Source organism: Mustela nivalis (genome assembly GCF_964662115.1).
Source record: "Mustela nivalis genome assembly, chromosome: 1".
In the NCBI taxonomy this organism is placed as follows: domain Eukaryota; kingdom Metazoa; phylum Chordata; class Mammalia; order Carnivora; family Mustelidae; genus Mustela; species Mustela nivalis.
The window spans coordinates 160124697-160150854 of NC_139020.1; the positions used below are offsets into that span (position 1 = coordinate 160124697).

Here is a 26158-nt window from a genome sequence, read left to right on the forward strand (position 1 = left end):
GGATTAAACATTGCATTTCATGTGTGTAACCTGAAGTATTGGGGGCTCCTATTTTGAGTCTTGGGTGCTTGATGTGAAGAGCAGGTAACTGCTGAAGCAGCAGAGAAGTGTGAATCTTAGCAACAGGCTTAATGGCTGGGAGCTAGTAACTTCTAGAATTAGACATGCAGCCATTTTGCTCTAATTTGTCTAGGTGGGTCCTGAGCGCTCTCTATTTTATAAGCTTCCAGATGATTCTCAGGTACCACTGGATTGAAAACCATTGGTGTAAGTAACCAAGGTCATAGTCCTGGTGGTGCAGTTGGAATTTGAGAACTAGTCCTGTGCTTATGCTCTTAATTACACTGATTTGTGTGTAATTACCCTTTCTTGCTTGCTTTATTTTTTTTTCTTTTTTTTTTTTTAAAAGATTTTATTTATTTATTTATTTATTTGACAGAGAGATCACAAGTAGGCAGAGAAGCAGGCAGAGAGAGAGAGGAGGAAACAGGCTCCCTGCTGAGCAGAGAGCCCGATGCGGGACTCGATCCCAGGACCCTGAGATCATGACCTGAGCCGAAGGCAGCGGCTTAACCCACTGAGCCATCCAGGCGCCCTCTTGCTTGCGTTAGAATGGAAAGAACATTCATTACACATAACTGCTTCCCTTCTGTCCATTTTCAACCGCACAACAAACCTTTACAAGGAACTTAGCTGCTATCTATAATCTTCAAGTGTATGTTCTGATAGCAAGCTACAGTATTTTACCTCCTAAGATAGCTGTTACATATCCGAAGGCAAGGATAGTTGTAGTGTGTTCTTAAAAATAACAAGCCTGTCTTTTTTTACTTAATTACTTACTTGTAAAAACATCCTTTCCTAAATGGGCCTGAAGAGATCAAGCAATTTCAAGTAGTTTGGATGTGTTTTCGTCTTGATCCTTCCTAGTTTTGGTTTCCAGCATTGAAGTTTCATTGAGGTTACTCTGTAGCATGGCCCATGAACCAGGTCCTAGAACCTGCCTACTCTTATCTCCCCAGAGAACATTGCTAACTGACCAAACTTGGGCAGAAATAATTTGGTGGCGCAGAGAAGTCATTCAGTGAATGACCACTTGACTGGGATGGACTTCTTTCCTCAGTGCGGCTCCTTCATTGCTTTGCTTTCACAGAACAACCATCCTTTGCCCTTAGGTTCATTTCAAATATTTTTAGTTGCAGTTAGTATGTCCTCTTGTGTCCCCAATAATGAAAGTCATTGGAGACGTGTTATGACACTGGGACCTCAAAGTGGATGCAAGTGGGATGGAATCAGGGGGGCGCGGGGGGACAGTTACCGGGAAGGAGAATGGGGAACTCCAGTCCTTATGCCTACTACATTTATACTTCTTGGATCAGGCCACAAAACTGTAGGCAATAGGCACATGTACTTGATGTCTGATGCTTAGTTGACTGCACCTAACATTTATGAGGCAGTCCTATGTTGGAACTCTTAGGAGCTTGCTTGCTTGCCTTTTTTTTTTTTTTTTTTTTTTTTTTTTAAGATTGACTTATTTATTTGACAGCAATCAACAAGTAGGCAGAGAGGCAGGCTGAGAGCAGGCGGGGAAGCAGGCTCCCTGCGGAACAGAATCCAATGGGGGGCTCAATCCCAGGACTCTGGGATCATAACCTGAGCCGAAGGCAGAGGCTTTAACCCACTGAGCCACCAGGTGCCCCTCTCAGGAGCTTTCTAATCAAGAACTGATCATACCTGGTTGAGTGGTCAGAAGGCTTTTGGCTGATTTAAAGCTCCTTAGAGGAATGGCATTCATTCAGTGCTTCCAGGTGGTATTTTTAATTTGGAAAAGTCAGAAACTTTGTGCAAATTATATCGTGTAACACAGACAAGATGACACTCTTCAGGCTATTGCTGTTTGCTTGTCTGCTAATATTTTGGGGTGATAGTTTCCACACAGCGAACCCGAACTGATAGGGCAAGAGGTCAGAGTTTATAGTCACAGATTGTTTTTTCTGAGTAGGACAAAAATTTAGAGGCAAGATTTTTGTTTTTTTACATTTTTAAACCATACAGCTGAGGGCTGAAACAAGCAAAGAGTTACTTGTCACTGACTTTCAAACCTTTGCTGATTCTGTTGTGAATGGAAGAGAAAGTCAATTCACTCTAGTGGGTTTTGTGCCAAATTTCAGAATTAGATCAGTTCTCCTAGCTGCCAAGTTTATATCGACTTTGTACAAAATTGCTTCATTAACGGGTTTCTGAATCAGATCAGCCCAAAAAATGCCTTGGAGTTGGGATATTTGCAAAATATGGTAATGTATGGAGGAAACACAAATTTGATTTCATTTAACTTTTTCCTGCTGGGTCAGGATCCAGTGCTCTCTATATATTGCATTTGGTAATATCTCTTAAATCTTTTAAGTTGTCCATCCTTTTTGGAAAGAGAAGTTGAAGAATCTCTAATGACCTGCATTTGGTTGGTTGTATCCCTGTAGTATTGTCTCATATGGTTTTACCTCCCAGAGTTTAGTGGTAGTCAGGTCTAGAAGCGTGATTACATTTTGATTATTTTTTTTAGGTTAGGTACATTGTAGGGGGGTTTGTATGCCCTGTTGCATCACATCAGGAGGGACATAATGTCAGGTTGCCTTACTTCTGGTGGTACTAGTCTTGATCCGTAGGTTGCGGTGATTTCAGTGTTTTCTATTATAAAGTCTTCCAATAGCCTTGCACCTCATGGTTTTAGCAGCCACAGATGATAACTAGATCTCTACCAATACCTCAGTTATAAAGAACAAATAGTTAAAGGACCTTAAATCCTTAAAAATGCAAGCCCAGGATAGAAGACCCCAGGAATTAATAGGTATGACTTCTAAATGCTGGCCAAGTTATATTTCACTTTATCCCCCAAGGTCTATTGGTACTGCAGTACCTGGGCCTCCAAAAACCTGATTTTAGCTGCAGAGCCTTGCCCATTTTAGGGACCATAGCATCATGTAAACATTATAGGCTGTGGTGTCAGACTTGACTGGAATGTCTGTTCCAATTTGAAACAGCAAGCAGGGACGCCTGGGTGGCTCAGTTGGTTAAGCAGCTGCCTTCGGCTCAGGTCATGATCCCAGGGTCCTGGGATGGAGTCCCACATCAGGCTTCTTGCTCGGCAGAGAGCCTGTTTCTCCCTCTGCCTGCCTCTCTGTCTGCCTGTGCTCGCTCGTTCTCTCTCCCTCTGTCTCTGACAAATAAATAAAATCTTAAAAAAAAAAAAAAAAGAAAGAAAGAAACAGCAAGCAGTTCTAAGCTCTGGTTTCCTCAAATATAAAGTGAAGGAAAAAAACCCAAAACTTATATTTTGCGGGATCACTGTGATGGATTACACAAAATGTTACTCATAAAGGGCCTACCACTTAACTGTTTTATGCAAACTTCCTACAGTGCCATCAGATTGTTTGTATGCCACCTTGAGAGGAATACCTCTCAGTATGTTTGGCAAGTCTGAGATAAGGCCTGGTTGAACCAGATCAGGGATAGCTTTAATGCATGCCTTTACCTCCAGAGCCTTTGGAAGGCAGCAGATGGTGATGTGAATGAAGCTGGTCAGCTGGGAGATGGAGGAGGTGGTGCTATAGAGAACTGGAGAAGAGCCCACATCCCTCGGAGGACAATAGCTACTCGGCTTCTCTTAATTGAGAGATTGTCTAATGCTTTCATGCATGGAGGAGCAGTCTACTATTTTGAACTTTGTGTAATGCATACTCTGTTAAACCTGAGGAACATTTTGAAAATCAGTTTTCCTTAGGCATTTTGATCTTGATTCTAAATTTGTTCTAAATTTAAACTTTGATTACAAATTTAATCTGGCTTTGAAAATTGGAAACACTACAAATACAGTGGTTTTAAATTTTGTTTATAACTGTAGAATGTTCTGCCTTTGTGACGCCATCCTAATGATTAGGTACCCCAGGATTTTATAATTCTACCATATCCCATTTTTATACTTGTTCTGGAGTGTAAACACTCTCAGACCCAAGAGAAAAAGGATACCATCTCATCTCGGGTTATCAGCATGGGAGTTTCTGGTATTTTGGGCTGGTTAGCCCTAGATTAGGACACAGAAGTCCAAAGGTGATTAAAGTATGAGATGTTGCAAGTGAGCTTGAATCCTCTTTTTAACAGTTTCTCCTAGTATGGTCATTCAGCAACAGGTCTCCCAATCCCTATATTTTAAGCACATTTAAAAATGTTTGGACCCTTTCTTCTAGAAACAAAGTGTTCTTGAAATATTTTTTTATTAGGCTACAGGTGTTGATCGGACCTTTCTATTCTTTGTATAGTTTATAAATTTTCTGGATTGTTTAGCTGATTTTGGACATTTTTATTCATGCTCACTTTGGCAGCTCATATAAAATGGACATTTTTATTCATTTTTTTGCAGGTGAAAAGTACACTTACTAAGAATAATCTGGGGATGCCTGGGTGGCTCAGTCGGTTGGTGTCTGCCTTCGCCTCAGGTCATGATCCCAGGGACCTGGGATAGAGTTCCACATTGGGCTCCCTGCTCAGTGGGGAGCCTACTTCTCCCTCTGCTTGCTTTGCCTGCTGCTTCCCTGCTTATGCTCTCTGACAAATAAATAAAATCCTTTAAAAAATACATTTATATAATAAGTACTTTCTGTAACAAGAAGTTCCCTTAGCAGAACTCCTTCATGTTTATATCTTTGCAACTAATTTTTAACTAACTTTTAACTTTAACTTTTAACTTTTTTTTAAAAGATTTTATTTATTTATTTGACAGAGATCACAAGTAGGCAGAGAGGCAGGCAGAGAGAGAGAGAGGAGGAGGAAGCAGGCTCCCTGCAGAGCAGAGAGCCTGATGCGGGACTTGATCCCAGGACCCTGAGATCATGACCTGAGTTGAAGGCAGAGGCTTTAACCCATTGAGCCACCCAGGCACCCTAACTTTTAACTTTTCTTAGCAAAAGTATGAACTCATGGGCTTTTACAAATTCCTTTTTTTAAAATTTTTTTATTTTAAGATTTTACTTATTAGAGGGTGGGGGAAGGGCCAGTGGGAGATGGGGAGAGAATCTCAACCTGAGTGGGGAGCCCAAGGTCGGGCCTGATCTTAAAACCCTGAGATCATGGCCTGAGGTGAAACCAGAAGTCCAAGGCTCACCCGACTATGCCACCCAGGCACCCCTCATTTTTACTATTTTATGCTCATATTGTCACATCTTATTTTCTCCTAAGGACAGAATTCTACAGGATCCATTCAAGGGTTTTCTTGCCCCTGGACAAGGACTCAATCACTGTGTTAGTTACCTGTTGATGATGTAACTTCATCACATCCCAAAAGAACCTTGGCCATGTATAGTAACATTCACAGGTGATGGGAATTAGGACATGTACACTTTGGCAGGGTATTATTCTTCCTTAGTCTGGACTCTGGCCCCTAAAGATTTCACAGCCATCTCACATGCAGAATGCATTCATTTCATCCCAGCGTCACCCCAAGTGTCGACCACTCCACACTACCAAAGCAACATTTCTAAGTCTTGGATCCAAAGTCCCAAGTCTCATTGTCTAAATCAGGTATAGGTGAGGGGCGCCTGGGTTGCTCAGTGGGTTAAAGCCTCTGCCTTCGGCTCGGGTCGTGATCCTGGGGTCCTAGGTTCGAGCCCGTCATTAGGCTTTCTGCTCAACGGGGAGCCTGCTTCCCTCTACCTCTCTCTGCCTGCCTCTCTGCCTACATGTGATCTCTGCCAGGTAAATAAATCTTTACAAAAAATAATCCAATCAATCAGGTATAGGTGAGAGCTAGATATGATCTATCCTGGGGTGAAATTCCTCCCCATCTGTGGTTTGGTTTTAAGTTATCTTCTCCCAAAAGTCAATGGTAATAAAGGTATAGAACATTAGTAACAGATAAGGCCCTTTAAAATGGGAGAAACTAGAAGGGAAAAGGGAGTCACTGGTCTCAATTAAAAAATCTAGCTGGGCAAACAGTATCAGGTTTAATGTTTGAGGATATTCTCCAGGCTCAAGCTGACCTCCCAGGAGCCAACCCCTTTTCTTTTTTTCTTTTTCTTTTTAACAATGAGCACAAGCAGGGGGAGCGACAGGCAGAGGGAGAAGCAGGCTCTGTTGAGCAAGGAGCCCGATTCGGGACTAGATCCCAGGACCGCAGGATCATGACCTGAGCCAATGGTAGATGCTGAGCCAAGGGTAGATGCTTAACTGACTGAGCCACCCAGGCGTCCCAGTATAGCTGAGTAGATTTATCAGCTTGTTTCCTCCATATAAAATTTTGGGAATTTAACAGCCTTTTTTCATTTTGTTCTTTTTCTGTCCATTGGAGTCCAAGCTGGTAGTACAACCTTATGGGTCTTCTGTGTTTGTCATGGGAATTCACTTCATCAGACAAGAGGCTCCTCCACAGAACTTTCCTGGATAATTCCATCTCTGTCCTGGGTTCTGCTGCAATGATTGAAAGGATTCAGGGGTCACACACCTAATCTCTTACCCTATCTCCAAAGTGGATGAATATTCTGACCTTTTGATCATTCTAAGGCACTAGAAAAAGGTCGTTCAACCACACCCTTAGCTTTTTCTCCAGAGCAAACTTTCCAGTGAACCTCCTAATTTTAGCATCTTTTGTAGTATGGATAGGCTAAGATTTTCTCAAATCATCAAGTTCAGGATCTGTTTTAACAGTACTTCCTTAGGTTATCTCTTTGCTCTTGCATTTTACTATAAGCATCAAAAAAGAAACCAAAACCCCTCTTAGCTAAATATCCAAGTTTGTCATATACAAATTCCGCCTTCCACGTAACTAGTCTACAACTCAGCTACATATAGGGATTTCTATCATATAGGGATTTCCCTTTTTTCCAGTTTTTTAAAAAAAGATTTTATTTACTCATTTGACAGAGATCACAAATAGGCAGAGAGGCACGCAGAGAGAGAGGGGGAAGCAGGCTCCCCACGGAGCAGAGAGCCTGATGCGGGGCTCCATCCCAGGATCATGGCCTGAGCCTGAATGCAGTCTTTAACCCACTGAGCCACCCAGGCGTCCCTTTTCCAATTTCTGATAACATTCCCCAATTCCTTCTGAGCCCTCATCAGCAGTGCTTTTAGTGTCCATATTTCTATTTATGTGTTCTCTAAGACACAGATTTTCTCTGTTGAGCTCTTCACTTCCTTCTGAGTCCTCACTAGCAGAGTTGTTATTATCCATGTTTGTACTAACCATTTGCAGAAAGCATTCTAGGTTTTTCCTATCATCCCCATAATCCCTCCAGCCTTTGTCAATTGCCCAGTTCCAAACCACTTGTAGATTTTAACGTGCACTGACCTAACATTAGGATTTTTTTTTTTTTAATTTGACAGAGAGATCACAAGTAGGCAGAGAGACAGGCGGCAGCAGGGGGTGGGGGGAAGCAGGCTCCCTGCTGAGCAGAGAGCCCGATTCAGGGCTCCATCCCAGGACCCCGAGATCATGACCTGAGCTGAAGGCAGAGGCTTTAACCCACTGAGCCACCCAGGCGCCCCTAACATTAGGATTTTTAAATAAAGATTTTATGTATTTATTTGACAGGGAACAGCGAAAAAGCGAGAGAGGGAACACAAGTAGGGGGAGTGGGAGAGGGAGAACCAAGCTTCCTGGGGAGCCGGGAGCCTGATGTGGGGCCCTGGGATCATGAACCGAGCGGAATGCAAACGCTTAATGACTGAGCCCCTAACATTAGGCACCCTTAACATTAGGATGTTTTACTTGCATTTTTCTTTAAGTAGGCTCCACACTCAGCGTGGAGCCCAATGCAGGGCTTGAACTCAAGACCCTGAGAGCTAGATGCTTAACCAATTCAGCCACCCAGGGTTTTCACCTGTATTGACAGTTACCGAGCACGAAGAAGGGTTTAGTGTTGCCTCATATCAGGATTTCTGTGTGAGATTTTCCGGTTCTTCACGACGGAAGTCAAAACCAACCCTGTAGGCCCAATTCGGCCTGCTGGTCAGTTTACAGTTGTTCTGTAGATTAGTGATATGATCTAATGATTGGTCTCAACTGTAGATGCATAGATAAGTAAGATATTTAGGATTGACACTGGGATGTAAGTACAGAAAATCTTAGCAATACAACAGGCTGTTCAGATTTACAGGGTGGCTGAGAAACAATGTAAGTTGGGGCTGTTGGCACACCAAAAAAGGCAGTATAGTGCTAGTGTCTCTGTTGCTTTACTCATTTGGCTATCCTATCTCACGAGCCAGACCTTTGGGGCAGAGATAAAAAACAAAACAAGATAAGATTCCAATAGGGCAAAGCCTGTAAATCTTAAATTCAGTTATTTAAAGGTCATCAGAGAGACGTCTGGGTGGCTCAGTTGGTTAAGTGACTGCCTTCAGCTCACGTCATGATCCCAGGGTCCTGGGACCCAGCCCCTCAGCGGATTCCCTGCTTAGCGGGAGCCTGGGAGCCTGCTTCTTCCTCTCCCATTTCCCCTGCTTGTGTTCGCTCTGACAAATAGATTCTAAAAAAAAAAAAAAAAAAAAAAAAAAAAAAGCAGGCCAAAAGAGCTTTTACAGAGTCCCTGAGGCTGGACCAGCTGACTACATAGACTTCGGTGGTAAGGCCACATAATAGATGTGACTTGCAGATCATGGGGTTTTTGGTTTTAAAATAATTGAGTACTTTACATAGATCTGTTCTGAGCTCCTTATATATAGTTGCTTCTTTTAACAACTCTAAAGCAAATGCCCCAATATCATGAATGAGGAAAAATGAAAATAGAAAGGTAAATACTATTATGGCAATTTCACAGACTAGAAATTAAACACAGAGGTTAAGTCATCTAAGGCTGTCTAAATTGTCTCAAATGAGGAAGGCATAAACGAGATTAGTTGGGTAGCAAAATGAAGGAAGGGTGCTGTGGGCAGAAGGAACAGTATGGGCAGACAGGACCAGTGTGCACAGAGAAAGAAAGGACATTAGCAGACTGTGGCAGGATGAATGGTATCATCAGGATGCTCTTAGTTTACCGTAAGTCCGACTCTTACTGGTTTCTACACTAAAAAAAGAGTTTATTGGTCTATACAAGTGAAGACTGAGCCGTGGGCTTGAGGCCTTATTCAGCAACTCACTTAGGTCCCCAAATACTGAGTCTTGTCTTGGGAGTCCTTGAGTGGCTGACAGCAGCTCTGGTATTACGTTTGTTCTGACATCCACCTAGCACTGCAAGCAAAGTCTGGAGACTCACTCTGGGTAGCCTGGGTCTTAAGCCCACCACTCAATCAATATTCATAGGGAGATGACATGGATTGTTTAGCTTAACCTAGACTTCTTATTCTGTTCTTAAAGCTGGGAATGTAGTTTCCTTCCCCTGAACCCTAAGATTCCCAAATGGAGTTCAGGTAAGTGGGTAGGCAGAACGAATGCTGGAAGGACAATCAATATAGGTAATGACTTATGAATCCTGTTTCATATGACCTCTGCATCCTAGTGTCAGGGATTTAATGGGTAAAGATACAGAAGTCTGAGAAACTTCTGTCTCAGAAAAACTCATTTGAGTGAGGAATGACCTTGCTTGTTTGGGATCAACAAGCTTTGTTATGTGTTACTTATGGTAAAGGTTAATAAAGGCAATAAAAGACCCCCCAAATGCAGCAGCTTAAACAAGACGATGTTTATTTTTCTCTCATTCTACAGAGCTAGATATTCCACAGCTGGGAGGTGGCTCTGGCATCCTCACAATTCTTCCATTTCTGAGTTCAAGGTGGCTGTTGCCATACTCGCCTCTCAGCAGGGAAGGAGAAGGGCAAAGGGAAAGGCATGCCCATACTTTTCATGACACTGCCTAAGTGGCAACACAATCCTCTCATTCAATTCCCATTGACTATTATATAATCACAAATCCATAACTAGCTGCCAGAAACGTGGGAAGGTGGAGTCTGGTTGGATGGCCAAACGCCCACCTGAAACTTTTAAGGAGACAACTTGTCCTTACCATGGTTCAGGTATGAGATTCTGGTGTCTACTCTTCCAAGTACTTGTCCTGCCTGATCCTGAACCACAAGTTAGCTGCCTTCCCCTCCGCCTCCCCCCGCGGACTTGTGTCTCAGGTTGGAGCCGAAGTGCTCACCATTGGTTAGGTCTTCTGGCAGAGAAAGGCACTGAAAAGGGAGAGCTGCTGTTACTGGCTTAATTTGCTACCTTCCTTCCCCTGAATTCCACGCCACAGCTCTGGACACCATACGGGAGGAGCCCCCAGAACCATACCCACCCATCAAGTGGCCTCTCCCGTGTTCCTGGGTCCTTGTCTAACGATCATCTGATCGTAGCAGTAAGCTCATCACACACTGACCGCCTCTCTCTGGTAGTGCTACACATACCACCTCTCTAACCAACCTCCTTCTCCGAGTAGGTAGCTTTTTCTTCCCCGGTCCTTACATTTTTTACTTTAAAAGAAAGTGACTTCAAGTACCGGTCCAGCTCTGATAAGGCCCGCGATTCCAGAAGAGCTCGGGAAAAGGCCGCACGCAAATGACAGGAAAACGCGAAGGAACTGACGAAGCGCGGCCAGTTCGAACTCCTGGAGAGCACTCGCTCAGCTCTGCCCGAAGAGGCGTTTCAGCGCCCGCTAGCTGGAGTCTGCGCCTTCCACTGCTGGAGCTGCCTCCCCTCTTTTGCGCAGGCTGGGAGGACTTCGTTCGGAGGCATGAGGATGAGCGATTTCCACAAGGGCACACTTGCTCTCACCAAAAGAAGCAGAAAGGCGGACGGAGGGATGCGACCTACAGTACCAACACCAAACAGCTCAGTCTCAGTAGCAGCAGGTAACGCCGGCTTCCGCAATACCAATAATTAACGCGAGAAAATTTGCACTTGTTATCGCGAGATCAAAACCAGGGGGCTAAGCCAACCATATCAGTCTCACTACGCAAGCGCAATTTTGCCAACACCCGTCCCGCCCATTTTTCGTGCGCCTGTATTGGTGCAACCTCCAGACTCCTGGGGAGGACCAGCCTTACAGGAGCGCGCTCACTTTTCCTCCACCCCTTGTCAATTCTTCAACTTCACTTCCGGCTCCCCACTTCCGGTCCTCTCCTTTTGCCCTTCCGACAGAAAAATTGGTAGTGCGATCGCCTAGGGTATTTCTGTTCCTGTTAGGGTCTGCCTCGCGGGAGGCGGTGAAACTCCGGGGGCTGGGGCCACGCGGCCCCAAGGCGGCACCCTCGCTCAACCATGGTGAGTTGGGTGGGTGCGTGATGAAGGGGGCGAGCGGGCGGGCTGTGAGGGTTCCCGGCCCCATTCGGGGTGCTCGTGGTGTAGGCCCGCGCAGCCGGGCATCACTGCAGGCTTCAGGCTCCTGGGCTACCTGTAACTTGGGTTTTTTTCTCCGTGCTTCAGCTGTCAGAATTTGGGGGAGGAAACGGGAACCTCGGGAGCGGAGGAGTTCTCTTTTCCGATAGTGTTTTCATGTCGATCAAGCACTTTAAGTTACCGCTCGGGAAAAGTAAGGCATAGAGAGGCGCAAGGACCGGCCCCAAGTCACGATGCCCGGCATGGGCCCACTTGTTTGTCCCCAAGTCTCATACGGGAGATGAACAGCGGTTGTGACAGTATGTTTCTGGGTTGTTTGATTTATGTGTTCCCGGTCTCTCCCACGAGATACAAACTTCACGAGGTCAGGGTTTTTTCACCATTACTTTCTTAATGTCTAAAACGGCGTCTGGCACGTTGTGGGTGTTCAGTAATGATTGAACGGATGATATAGTGTTATTGCGTGAGGATGTGATCTCTCTGGTCTGGAGTGGTCTGTTGGCTTCTCCATTCGTTCAGTAGCGCTCACGACGTAAATGTGAGAATGCACATCGCGCTGGTACGAAAAAGTTGCTCATACGTCTTGGTAACCATAATATTTTCATTAAGTGAAGCCCCCGGTAAGAACCACTCTACGCAGTAATAAAGTTGTAGATGTATTTATTGCAAGCCCTTATAGATTAATGAGCCCAAGATCGGAAGAAGAAGAGAAATCAGTGGGCCAGAAGCAGCCCTTTCGGCACATACCTCAATATTATCAAAGCCATCTATGAAAAACCCACCGCAAATATCATTCTCAATGGAGAAAAACTGAAAGCTTTCCCTCTAAGGTCAGGAACATGGCAGGGATGTCCATTATCACCACTGCTATTCAACATAGTACTAGAAATTCTAGCCTCAGCAATCAGACAACAAAAGGAAATTAAAGGCATCCAAATTGGCAAAGAAGAAGCCAAACTGTCACTCTTTGCATATGATATGATACTATATGTGGAAAACCCAAAAGACTCCACTCCAAAACTGATAGAACTTGTACAGGAATTCAGTAAAGTGTCAGGATATAAAATCAATGCACAGAAATCAGTTGCATTTCTCTACACCAACAACAGGACAGAAGAAAGAGAAATTAAGGAGTCAGTCCCATTTACAATTGCACCCAAAACTATAAGATACCTGGGAATAAACCTAACCAAAGAGACTAAGAATCTATACTCAGAAAACTATAAAGTACTCATGAAAGAAATTGAGGAAGACACAAAGAAATGGAAAAATGTTCCATGCTCATGGATTGGAAGAACAAATACTATTGTGGAAATGTCTATGCTACCTAAAGCAATCTACACATTTAATGAAATTCCTATCAAAATACCATCCATTTTTTCAAAGAAATGGAATAAATAATACTAAAATTTATATGGAACCAGAAAAGACCTTGAATAGCCAAAGGAATATTGAAAAAGAAAGCCAAAGTTGGTGGCATCACAATTCTGGACTTCAAGCACTATTACAAAGCTGTCGTCATCAAGACAGCATGGTACTGGCACAAAAACAGACACATAGATCAATGGAACAGAATAGAGAGCCCAGAAATAGACCCTCAACTATATGGTCAACTAATCTTCGACAAAGCAGGAAAGAATGTCCAATGGAAAAAAGACAGTCTCTTCAATAAATTGTGTTGGGAAAATTGGACAGCCACATGCAGAAAAATGGACCATTTCCTTACACCACACATGAAAATAGACTCAAAATGGATAAAGGACCTCAATGTGAGAAAGGAATCCATCAAAATCCTTGAGGAGAACACAGGCAGCAACCTCTTCAACCTCAGCTGCAGCAACTTCTTCCTCGGAACATCACCAAAGACAAGGGAAGCAAGGGCAAAGATGAACTATTGGGACTTCATCAAGATCAAAAGCTTTTGCACAGCAAAGGAAACAATTAACAAAACCAAAAGACAGCTGACAGAATGGGAGAAGATATTTGCAAACGACATATCAGATAAAGGGCTAGTGTCCAAAATCTATAAAGAACTTAGCAAACTCAACACCCAGAGAACAAATAATCCAATCAAGAAATGGGCAGAAGACATGAATAGACATTTCTGCAAAGAAGACATCCAGATGGCCAACAGACACATGAAAAAATGCTCCTTATCACTCAACATCAGGGAAATACAAATCAAAACCACAATGAGATATCACCTCACACCAGTCAGAATGGCTAAAATCAACAAGTCAGGAAAGATGCTGGCGAGGATGCAGAGAAAGGGGAACCCTCCTACACTGTTGGTGGGAATGCAAGCTGGTGCAGCCACTCTGGAAAACAGCATGGAGGTTCCTCAAAATGTTAAAAATAGAACTACCCTGTGACCCAGCAATTGCACTCCTCAGTATTTACCCTAAAGATACAAACATAGTGATCCGAAGGGGCACGTTTACCCGAATGTTTTTTTTTTTTTAAGATTTTATTTATTTATTTGAGAGAGAGAGACAGTGAGAGAGAGCACGAGCGAGGAGAAGGTCAGAGGGAGAAGCAGACTCCCCATGGAGCTGGGAGCCCGATGCGGGACTCGATCCCGGGACTCTGGGATCATGACCTGAGCCGAAGGCAGTCGTCCAACCAACTGAGCCACCCAGGCGTCCCTCACCCGAATGTTTATAGCAGCAATGTCTACAATAGCCAAACTATGGAAAGAACCTAGATGTCCATCAACAGATGAATGGATAAAGAAATGAAATCTTGCCATTTGCAACAATGTGGATGAAACTAGAGGGTATCATGCTTAGCGACATAAGTCAATTGAAGAAGACAACTCTCATATGATCTCCCTGGTATGAGGAAGTGGAGATACAACATGGGGGGGGGGGTTAAGGGGGTAGGAGAAGAATAAATGAAAGAAGATGGGATTGGGAGGAAGACAAACCATAAGTGACTCTTCATCTCAGAAAACAAACTGAAGGTTGCTGTGGGGAGGGGGGTTGGGAGAGGGAGGTAGGGTTATGGACATTGGGGAGGGTATGTGCTATGGTGAGTACTGTGAAGTGTTTAAACCTGGCGATTCATAGACCTGTACCCCTGGGGAAAAAAATACATTATATGTTTATTTAAAATTTAAAAAGAAATTAAAAAAAAAAAAAAAAAGAAACAGCCCTTTCTGTGGGAGAATATGCCCCAAATTACTGCTTCATACTACACTGTTCAGCCTTGAGGCTCTTCCTTTCTGAACTCGAGCAAGCATAGGGAATCCATCTCTTCATTCCCTAGCAGGGGAGAGGGCTCCCTGGGCCTGGATATTTCTGGGTACAGGAGTTGTTGGTTATTTTATAACACTCTAACCATCACACATTTGTATTTGTGGGCCTACATTATCCTGGGTATATTCCCTTATCACATTTATTCACTGGGGGGGGGAGGTAGTTCCAAGAAGTCCCCTCAAGAAGAAGATCCATGGCTCAATTGCTAGCACCTACCATGGTATTTTAAGCATGGAGTAACCATTGAGAAACATTAAATTAAATATTCAGAATCTGTAGGATTTAATGAAATAGGTAGGACACTGCCTCAGCCTTCAAGATGATGGTTTCCCCTGGGAAAGCTGAGCTGTTTTATTCCTTAGTAGATAATGTATTCATGTATCCACCCAGCTTTCGCCAAGTTTTTTCTTGTGGTCATTGAAAGGGAGGACCAGAAAGGATACCTAAATTGAGCTCGCTTTTGCTGAGTATAAACTGCATACCTGATGTTTTCAGGTATTTTTCTCATCAAGTCATCATGACATCTCTATGAGATAAGAGGTATGATCCCTATTGTAAAGATGGGAAAACAGACTGCTTCTCAGGACTGGTAAGCTGAGAAGTAAAATTCAAGTCCCTGACTCAACAAGTACAAGTATAAGCAGAAATACTTATACTACAACCCAGAAAACATGTTCTGTGCTTGACACTGTGTTTCAGGGACAATTGTCTTGACACTAGTATGACAATACTTACATAAAACTCAGTTTGGAAAAGCCAGGCTTTTCTTTCTCAAATTCTGCTGGCAGGAAACAGACAGTTGGGATGCTAGGTGGAAAGGACCACAGTAGTTATAAACCAAACAAAAGGTAGCAGCCCCGTTGGGAAGAAGGGGCTACAGAAGAACTTTCTGGGATGGTGATGACACAGATGATACATTTTGAAGGATGGATAGGAGTTAGCCAGATCCAAGAGGGTGGGGATAGTGGAGAGGTAAAGATTTTAGGTGGAGGGAGCAGTGTAAAAAGTCACAGGATTTGGACATCTGTTGATATTTTTTGCTGTTGTTGTTGTTACAGTTTACATATACTAGTTTTCCTGTAAAGTCAAACTTTATGTTTGTGACTATCCTTGTGATACTTTTCTCTAAATAGTACATGAAAAAAAGGGTATTTTAAACATGGGCATTTTTCTTCCCTTCTCTCTTAGGCCCGAAATGCAGAAAAGGCCATGTAAGTATCAACTTAATTTTGTTTGTAAATTTTATGTTACTTAATTATCACCACGGAGCTCTTTGTGTGTTTGCTCCTTTTGGTATGTTTCTTTCTCTACATGTGTTAAAATAGTATTCCCATATTTGCTGTTTGTTTTCCCCATTAGTGTTTTCTGACAGATCCCAGAACTTATACTGGTTAAACATTAGCTCACTTGGGGATGGTGCACGGGGTGTGAGAGTGACAACTGGGCACCCCATGATATTAGTCTTTTAATATCTGGATGTGTTGCTCACCACAGTGGTCTGATGCTTGGAGCTCCCCACAGTCTTTACATCCAGTATAAGTAAAATAGTTACTTGGATGTGCAGGAACACCAGTGGCTTTTTTAAGTCCCCCACTGTTGGAACATGGAAACCCAGAACTTCTCTGTGGTGTCCTAATCTCTTTCACATTCTCATGTATGCTCTTTTTTTTTTTTTTAATGAATAAGTATTATGAAAAAGTATATAATAGGTCCATTTCTTTATCAGTTAGGAAGGACGTTAGGTTTGAGGTTGGTTTTGAGGAGAATAACTACCATCACTTCCAGTGCTTTGACGGAACGTCAGGTGCGAGGCTTTCTGGCCAAGCGTCTGCGATTTCATGTTGTTGGAGCCTTCGTTGTATCCCTGGGGGTTGCACTTTCTATAAGTTTGCTGTGGCTGAACCAAGAAAGAAGGCATGTGCAGATATCTCAGAAATTATGATTCCATGTAAGATTTTGAGGAGATGAAGAAGGCTGGTATCTTTCAGAGTGCAAAGTGATTTTGGAATGTAAAGAATTTCTTTGGGTTGGGGCGCCTGGGTGGCTCAGTGGGTTAAGCCGCTGCCTTCGGCTCAGGTCATGATCTCAGGGTCCTGGGATCGAGTCCCGCATCGGGCTCTCTGCTCAGCAGGGGCCTGCTTCCTTCCCTTCCCCTCTCTCTGCCTGCCTCTCTACCTACTGTGTTCTCTCTCTGTCAAATAAATAAATAAAATCTTTAAAAAAAAAAAAAAAAAAAGAATTTCTTTGGGTTGAGTTCAATTGAAGTTTGTCACTGACCTGTGTTCCTAAGCTATGAAGCGTGAATATTGGGTTATGGAATTGTTTGCCTTGATAAATAAACAACTAACAAATACTTTGGACAGTTAAAAAAAGTATATAATTATATATATATATATATATATATATATATATATATATATATATATAATGAGTACCTTACATGATGGTCATGAGCCAATCTACCCCATTTAGGAACTTGGGTGATAACTCTGGGAGCAGTATCTTACGGAGTTTTCTCTCTTTTCTCTCTTTCTGATAGGACGGCCTTAGCAAGATTTCGCCAAGCTCAGCTGGAAGAGGGAAAAGTGAAGGTTGGTGTAAAGCTTCCTTGTGAATTGTAAAGTCTCAAGAACAAATGTGGTAAAACTCCCTTCTGAGCAGGCTCGATTTCCTGTTCCTTGTCTGTGCTTGCTGACATTCTTATGAGTCTGTACCTGTGAATTCTATGTGTACCTCCCTCTAGCTGGGGCAGTGTGACAATCTAGCTGCTTGTTCTTCCGCCTCCTTTGTATTATGATAATTAGCTTCCCATATTATCCCAGCTCTGTCTAATATAGGAAGTGCCATGGAGAGCAGCTCTAAAGCTGCATCCAGTGAGTGATCTTAGTTCATGGAGGCTCAGCCAGGTTAAGAATAATATGTACCATTCTTCCAATACTTTTTGTTTTTAAAGAAAAATTATACACATACATGCTTACAAACATGCACATGTATACACATGTATGTTTGTTCTAAACACCGAAGCCATTATTTCTTAAGATAATATGAATATGCCATGAAATAGATATAACCTAGCTTACTTGGCCATCTCTCTGGAATTTTAAGTAGTTTCCAGTGGTTCATTCTACTAGATATGGTGCAGCCTCTGTATGTATGTTTTTGTATGTATACTTCTTTCCTAAGTAGAGACTGGAGAGTGAAACATAAGGCTTGAAGATCATCTAAAACTGAAGCTTCAGATGTATTTAGTCCATTGGATGTTTAGTCTTCAGGGCTGAATCAGTTGTGGATGCTGTATAAAGCTGGTAACTAGGACAGTGGCAACATGTGTATTTTGCTTCTTCTTAGGAACGAAGACCCTTCCTTGCCTCAGAATGTACTGAGCTGCCCAAAGCTGAGAAGTGGAGACGACAAGTATGTTCTGGGTGAATCTGGTCTTAGTAGAAGTAACAAGTCTCTAATTGCTTCTTTTTGAATTGAGGTATAATTGATACAGAATGTTACATTGGTTCAGGTGTACAGCATGGTGACACCACAAACATAGCTACCATCTGTTACCATAAACCCAATTATAATACCACTGACTATATGCCCTCTGCTTTACCTTTCCCCACGCTGTGACTTATCATTCTATAATTGGAAGCCTTTACCTCCCACTCCCTTTCATCCATTTTGCCCATCCCCAACCTCGCCCCTCTGGCAAGCATGAGTTGGTTCTCTGTATTTATGGGTCTCTTTCTACTTTTTTGTTTGTTTATTCATTTGTTTTTTTGATTCTGTATATACGTGAAATCACATGGTATTTGTCTTTGTCTGACTTATTTCACTTAGCATAACACTTTCTAGGTCGATCCATGTTGTTACAAATGGGAAGATGCCATTTTTTTTTATGGCCAAGTAATATTCCATTGTATATGCCCACCACATCTTCCTTATCCATTCCTCTGTCCCTGGGCATGTGGACCGCTTCCATATCTTGGGTATTGTAAATAATACTACAGTTAACATACATTCTTTTCAAATTAGTGTTTTCATTTTCTTTGGGTAAATACTCAGTAGTGGAAATATTGGATCGTATGGTATTTCTTTCTATTTTTAATTTTTAAGGAACCTCCATACTGTTTTCCAAGGTGGCTGCACCAGTCTATATTCCCACTAAACGGGGAAAAAGAAAAGAGAACAGGGTTCTCTTTTCTCCACATCCTTGCCAGCACTTGTTATTACTTGTCTTTTTGATTCTAGCCATTCTGGCAGGTGTAAGGTGAAACCTCATTTTGGTTTTGATTTTGTATTCTGTTGTTTCTTATTATCTGAATGGCTCATTACTAGGATTCTATGGTTTTGTTTTGTTTTGTTTTTAATATTTTTTAAATTTTATTTTTTAAATATTTCTTGAAAGATTTTTATTTATTTGTTTTGACAGATAGAGATCACAGGTAGGCAGAGAGAGAGGAAGGGAAGCAGGCTCCCTGCTGAGCAGAGAGCCTGATGTAGGGCTTGATCCCAGGACCCTGGGATCATGACCTGAGCCAAAGGCAGAGGCTTTAACCCACTGAGCCACGCATGTGCCCCTTAAGTATTTTTAATTACTGATTTTGGATTACATTTGTTCTGTGCTTTCAGACATGTTCAAAAGTCATGAGAATTACCTTTTATTCTTTTTCACAGATCATTGGAGAAATCTCAAAAAAAGTGGCTCAAATTCAGAATGGTAAGGTAACCTGACTTTTTTTTTTTTTTAGATTTTATTTATTTATTTGACACAGAGAGAGATCACAAGTAGGCAGAGAGGGGGGCAGAGAGAGAGGGGGAAGCAGGCTTCCTGCTGAGCAGAGAGCCCAAAGCGGGCCTCAGTCCCAGGACCCTGAGATCATGACCCAAGCTGAAGGCACAGGCTTTACCCACTGAGCCACCCAGGCACCCCTAACCTGCCTTTTAAAGTGTTGATTCTCAAATGCACAATTATATGCGGGGATTTCAGCACTTCTCTCAATAGAACAAGTAGATAGAAAATCAATAAGGACATAGAAGAACTGAACAATAGTGTTAATCAATTTGACATTTATAAAACACTCCAGGAGACATTTGTCAGGATCTGGAGAAATTTCTATTTTTACAACTTGGGTTGCTACTGGTATTTAGTGGATAAAGCCAGGGATGCCGCTAAGTATCCTCCAGTGCCTCCTACAAAGAATTTTTGACCCAAAATCTCAGTAGTGCCACTGTTTAGAAACACAGCTCAAAAGGAAATTGAAAGCTGAGTAGCCCTATACCTATTAAAAAATAATAAAAAAAATTTTTCTTTTTCTTTCTAAGTAAACTCTGTGCCCAGTGTGAGGCTTGAGCTCATGACCCCAAGATGAAGAGTTGCATCCTCTACTGACTAAGTCAGCCAGGCACCCCTGTATCTGTTAATGAAACTGAATTCATCGTTAAAGCCTTCCAGCAAAGAAATCTCCAGGCCCTGGTCAGTTCTACCAAACCTTTAAGGAAGAAATAATACCAATTCAACATAGTTTCTTCCAGAAAATTGAAGGGGAAGGAGAAGGAATACTTCCTCATTCATTTTATAAATTGTAGTATTAGCATTATCATGATACTAAAATTAAAAAAATGACATTATGTGGATAGAAAAAAACTGCCAGCCAATACTCCACATGCATGTAGACATAAAAATCTTCAACAGAATATTAGCAAACCAAATCCAGCAATTTATAAAAAGGGTAATAAATCACAACCAAGTGGGATTTATCCTGGGGATGCATTGCTGATTCAGCATTCAAAAATTAATGTAATTCACTTAATCACCATTCTAAAGTTGAGAAACCACATGCCCTTCTCAGTAGATACTGAAAAAATATTTGGCAAAATTTAACTGTTACTCGTGATGAAAACTCCACTGACTGGGAATAAGAGGAAAAAAATTTTTTTAACCCTACCAAAAGACCTATCACTGATATCATAATTAATAGTGAAAGATTGCATGCTTTCCTCCTAGGGGCAGGAATGAGGTGGATACCTACTCTCACCACTTATATTCTAGGTCATACTGGATTTCCTGGTCAGTGCAGTAAAGCAAGAAAAGGAAATAAAAGGCACACAGACTGGAAGGGAAGAACTATAATTCTCTGTTCTCAGATCATGTAATTTTCCCTGTAAAAGATCCCAACAAAGCTATAGAAAGATTTCTAAAATGAATAAGTGAGTTTAGCAAGGTCACAGATAGAAGGTCAATACACAAAAATCAGTTCTATTTTTATAACATAGCACTGAAAAATTGGTACTAGAACATTTTTTAAAAGTGCTATTTACAGAACCTCCAAAACACAATAAATACTTGGGTATAAATCTAACAAAACATATGTGCAATCTGTATGCCTTTTTTTTTTTTTTTAATTTATTTATTTTCTTGAGAGAGAGAGAGTTCTTGGTGAGAGAGAGCTCAAGTTGGGAGGAGGAGAAGCAGGCTCCCCGCTGATCTGGGAGCCCCACTTGGGGCTCAAACCCAATACCCTGGGATCATGACCCAAGCCGAAGGCAGACGCTTAACTGACTGAGCTACCCAGGCACCCCGGTAATCTGTATGCTTAAAATTACAAAGCACTGATAAAGGAAATCAGAGATGACCCCAGCACATGAAGAGATACACAACATTCATGGATGGGAAGCCTCAGCATATAACATTGACGAAATCCCAGTAGGATTTTTTTTTCTTTGTGAATAGGTTACCAGATTCTTTTCTACATTTTTTTAAAAAAAGATTTTATTTTTTTATTTGAGAGACAGAGATCTCAAGTAGGCAGAGAGATAGGCAGAAAGAGAGGGGGAAGCAGGCTCCCTGCCGAGCAGAGAGCCCGTGGGGCTTGATCCCAGGACCCTGGGATCATGACCTGAGCTGAAGACAGAGGCTTTAACCCACTGAGCCAACCCAGGCGCCCCCACTGAGACATTCTAATAGGTGGATAAACGGAACTGCAGGATTGCTTCAGTTAGGAGGAGGAAGTTGTTTTTCAAGGATTTATTTTTCCCCCTGTGCTCGTGAGAGCTCTGTTACTAATCCTTGTTTTTCCTTTATTTGGGTGTTGATGGTTTTTCTTATAAACTTAAATGAGTATTTTTGTACCAGATACCTTTATAAGTGTTGACGTTCATTTTTAAGAGTATAACATTGAGTGCTATTTTGAAGAAACGATATTAATGTTTTTTGTTTTCTAGCCGGTTTAGGCGAATTCCGAATTCGTGACCTGAATGATGAAATTAACAAACTGCTAAGAGAGAAGGGACACTGGGAAGTCCGGATAAAGGAGCTGGGAGGTCCTGATTATGGAGTAAGTAAGCAGTGGTCTCAGAGGATCTTGGGGGTAAGCCAGCGAGCTTTTTGGGCAGCTGGGTAGCTTTGAATCCCCTGCAGCCCCTGGCCCATGTCTGCCACAGAGGAGGCACTTGAGGAAGGAAGGAATGAAAGAAGGCTTGGAAAGTGCCCGTTGGATGTAGACAGGAAGCATGGGTAGGATAATCCTTAAAGACCCTATAGCACAGCCCTCAGAGCAGACAAGGCACCTGAGTTTAGTGCCCAGATGTTCTTGAGTTAGCCACTTAATCTCTCTGGGCCTTTTGTTTAAAATGACCCTAGTCTTGGGGTACCTGGCTGGCTCAGTCAGGGGAGCATGTGACTCTTGATCTTGGGGTTGTGAGTTTGAGCTCCATGTTGGGTGTAGAGATAACTTAAAAGAATAAAAGTCTTAAAAAACCAAAAATGACCATGGTCCCTTTACATCATCTTTGAGCCTCTTGGGAGTCGGGGCAGCCATTGTTGGGTTCTTTCCTGGAGGGGGCTTTGAGGGCCCTCCATTCTTTCCTTTCTTTGGACATTCATAAATACAGTAGTCTAGACTGGCTGTCAAGTTTTTAGGACCATGACCCATTATAAAACACACACATAATACAGACTCTGTCAAAACCCAATACACACAAAAATGTACCGAAAAAATTCGTGTTGATGCATGTTGAGATTTTTCTGTTCTGTTATATTTTGACTTAAAAAATTGATGATTGTGACCCCCTTAATTGATTTCATGACCCACTCATGGGTCTCAGCTTTAAAAAATACTAGCCCAGAGCCCACCCCATTGATTCGTTTGTGAAGAGGTCTACCTCAGGTCATTTGACCTGTTCCACGAGTTGTAATGTGTTACACAGGAAGTAGTTGAAGTTTTTCTAACCTGCTGGTATTCTTACTTTTATGAAACTTTAACACCTAATTCTCACTTAAGTACCTGGTGTGCAAATGAAGAAGAGGCATTCATGTTTCTTGAGCCCTGGTTTTGTTCTTGGCACCGTGTGAGGAACTGTCTCTCTTAACTCTTGAGCCGTTCGGTGATGGTGATCTTGTGTGTCCTGTCGGACAGCTTTAAAGTAATGCAGAGGTTTGCTAACCCTCCCGGAAAAGTGACCTCAGAAGCAGTAAAAAATTACTATGTAAGATACTCTTAACTGCCACCACCCAAAGTCAACATTAATTTCTTAAAATTTTCAGTGTTATTTTTTACTGAAATATAGTTGACACATAATATGACATTTCAGGTGTACCACATAGTGATTCAGCAACTCTTGTATATACATTATGCAATGAGCATTGTTAACCATCTGTCACTACATAGTTATTATATTATTGACTAGATTTCTTGAAAAAATTGATTAAGAAATTCCAGTATAATTACTTTCAGGTGCATAATACAGTGACTCCACAGTTCTGTACATTACTCAGTTCTCACCATGGTAAGTATACTCTTAATCCCACTCACCTGTTATACCCATTCTCCCTCCCAGCTCCACTCTAGTGACCCTCAGTGTGTTCTCAGTATTTAAGAGTCTGGTTTTTTGTTTGTTTCTTTTTTTAGTTTGTTCATTTGTTTCTTAAATTCCACATATGGGGAAAGTCGTGGCATTTTTTTTCCCCTCTAATTGACTTATTTTACTTAACATGATACCCTACAGATCCATCTATGTTGTTACACATGGGAACATTTCTTTCATTTTTATGGCTGAGTAACAGTCCATTGTGTATATATATATTTCTATTTATATATATTTATATATATGTGTGTGTGTGTGTTTGTGTATCCCATGTCTTCCTTATCACTTTAACAGTGAACCCTTGGGTTGCTTCCATATCTTGGCCACTATGAATAGTGCTACAATAAATATAAGAGTGCATATATCTTTTCAAATCAGTGTTTTCGTTTCTTTGAGTAAATATCCAGTAGTGCCATGAAACATACAGTAATTCTATTTTTAATTTTTTTAAACATACAGTAATTCTATTTTTAATTTTTTTAGGAACCTCTGTACTGTTTTCCACAGTGGCTATACCATAGTGTGAATTCCCACCAGCGTGCAAGAGGGTTCCTTTTTCTCCACATCTTTGCCAACAGTTGTTTCTTGTATTTTTTATATTAGCCATTCTGACAGGTGTGAGGTGATATCACACACTGTGGTTTTGACTTATATTTCCCTGATATGTGTGATGTTGAGCATCTTTTCAGTGTGTCTGTTGGCCATCTTTATGTCTTTGGAGAATGTTCCTGTCCTCTGCCCATATTTTAATTGGATTATTGTTTTTGGGTGTTGTTAATTTCTAATATTTTGGATATTAACCTCTTTTTTTATTTGGATATTAACCTCTTATTGGATATATCATTTGCAGATATCTTCTCCCATTCAGTGATTGTCTTTTAGTTTTGTTGACTGTTTCCTTTGCTGTGCAGAAGCTTTTATTTTGATGTAGTCCCAGTAGTTTGTTTTTGCTTTTATTTCCTTTGCTTCAGGAGCCCTATCTAGAAAAATATTGGTATGGCTGATGTCAGAGATATTACTGTCTGTGCTCTCTTCTGGGACTTTATGGTTTCAGGTCTCACTTTTAGGTCCTTAACCCATTTTTTTTTTTTAAAGATTTTATTTATTTATTTGACAGAGAGAAATCACAAGTAGGCAGAGAGGCAGGCAGAGAGAGAGAGAGAGAGAGAGGAGGAAGTAGGCTCCCTGCTGAGCAGAGAGCCCGATGCGGGGCTCGATCCCAGGACCCTGAGATCATGACCTGAGCCGAAGGCAGCTGCTTAACCACTGAGCCACCCAGGCGCCCAAGTCCTTAACCCATTTTTTTTTTTTTTTTTTAAAGATTTTATTTATTTATTTGACAGAGAGAAATCACAAGTAGATGGAGAGGCAAGCAGAGAGAGAGAGAGGGAGAGAGGGAAGCAGGCTCCCTGCCGAGCAGAGAGCCCGACGCGGGACTCGATCCCAGGACCCTGAGATCATGACCTGAGCCGAAGGCAGCAGCTTAACCCACTGAGCCACCCAGGCGCCCTCCTTAACCCATTTTGAGTTTATTTTTATGTATGGTGTAAGAAAGCAGTCCAGTTTCATTTTTCTGCATGTGACTGTCCAGTTTTCCAAACACCGTTTGTTGAAGAGACTGTCTTTTTTCCGTTGGATATTGTTGCTTCCTGTGTCATGCATTAACTGACCGTCCAATCCTAGGTTTATTTCTGGGCTCTCTGTTGTGTTCCATTGATTTATGCATCTGTTTTTTGTCACAGCCCTACTGTTTTGATTTATTATAGTTTTGTAGTATATCTTGAAATGTGGAATTCAGCTTCGTTTTTCTTAAGATTACTTTGGCTATTTAGGGTTTTTGTGGATCTAAATAAGTTTTGTAATTATTTGTTCTAGTGTTTTGAAAAACATTGCTGATATTTTGATAGGGATTGCATTAAATCTGTAGATTGTGTTGGGTAATGTGGACATTTTAACAATATTAATTCTTCTTGTACATAAGTGTGAAATGTTTTTTCATTTGTCTCCTTCAATTTCTTTTTTTTTTTTTTATAAGATTTTATTTATTTGACAAAGAGAGAGATCACCAGTAGGCAGAGAGGCAGGCAGAGAGAGAGGGGGAAGCAGGCTCCCCACTGAGCAGAGAGCCCGATGCAGTGCTCGATCCTAGGACCCTACCATCACCTGAGATGAAGGCAGATGCTTAACCCACTGAGCCTCCCAGGTGCCCCAAATCTTCAATTTCTTTTATCAGTGTTTTATAGTTTCAGAGTATAAGTCTTTGACTTCCTTAGGTAAGTCGATTCCTAGGTATTTTATAATTTTTGCCGCCATTCAACATCAGTGTTTTAATGTATTTCTTTTTAGAGTTTTTTTTTAAGATTTTATCTTTAAGTAATCTCTACACCCAACATGGGGGTTGAACTTTACAACCCAGAGGTTAAGAGTTGCATGCTGTACCGATTCAGCCAGCCAGGTGCCCCTCTTTCTAGAGTTTTTTAATGCTTACCAATTCTATTTCCATTTTCTATGTGTAAAAGTAATACATTTAGAGTCCTAGTTTCACAAGATGAGAGGAGTTCTGGAGATGAATGGTTGTGAGGGTTACATGATAGTTACAAACGTATTTAATGTCACTGGACTGTCCACTAACAGTGGTTAAGATGGTACATTTTGTTATCTATATTTTACCACAATAAAAAGGAAAAGAAAAAGTAGTACATTATCATTAAGGTCAGAAAAGTATAAAGTAGCAGAGCATTCAGTCGGA

The 26158-nt window shown here is 41.6% G+C and overlaps 1 protein-coding gene and 2 long non-coding RNA genes across 4 annotated transcripts in view; 2 read left to right on the forward strand and 1 right to left on the reverse strand.

Moving 5' to 3' along the window:
* The window catches only part of LOC309872844, an 802828-nt gene that overhangs the window by 400556 nt on the left and 376114 nt on the right, over nt 1-26158 (forward strand). The gene's annotated exons all lie outside the window — the stretch shown is intronic.
* LOC309872826 lies at nt 9636-10842 on the reverse strand. Its single transcript, XR_014316122.1, has 2 exons — nt 10424-10842; nt 9636-10146 (listed from the first exon to the last, which is right to left on the reverse strand). It is a non-coding gene; the product is annotated as an uncharacterized lncRNA (long non-coding RNA).
* ISY1 (ISY1 splicing factor homolog) overlaps nt 10921-26158 on the forward strand; it is a 30331-nt gene continuing 15093 nt past the window's right edge. For both annotated transcript variants that reach the window (XM_082747626.1, XM_082747627.1), the window contains exons 1-6: nt 10921-11221; nt 15742-15764; nt 17093-17144; nt 17902-17967; nt 19222-19264; nt 21769-21881. In XM_082747626.1, the coding sequence (XP_082603752.1) occupies nt 11219-11221; nt 15742-15764; nt 17093-17144; nt 17902-17967; nt 19222-19264; nt 21769-21881 (300 nt within the window). In that variant the 5' untranslated portion in view covers nt 10921-11218. The remainder of the gene's footprint in view (nt 11222-15741; nt 15765-17092; nt 17145-17901; nt 17968-19221; nt 19265-21768; nt 21882-26158) is intronic.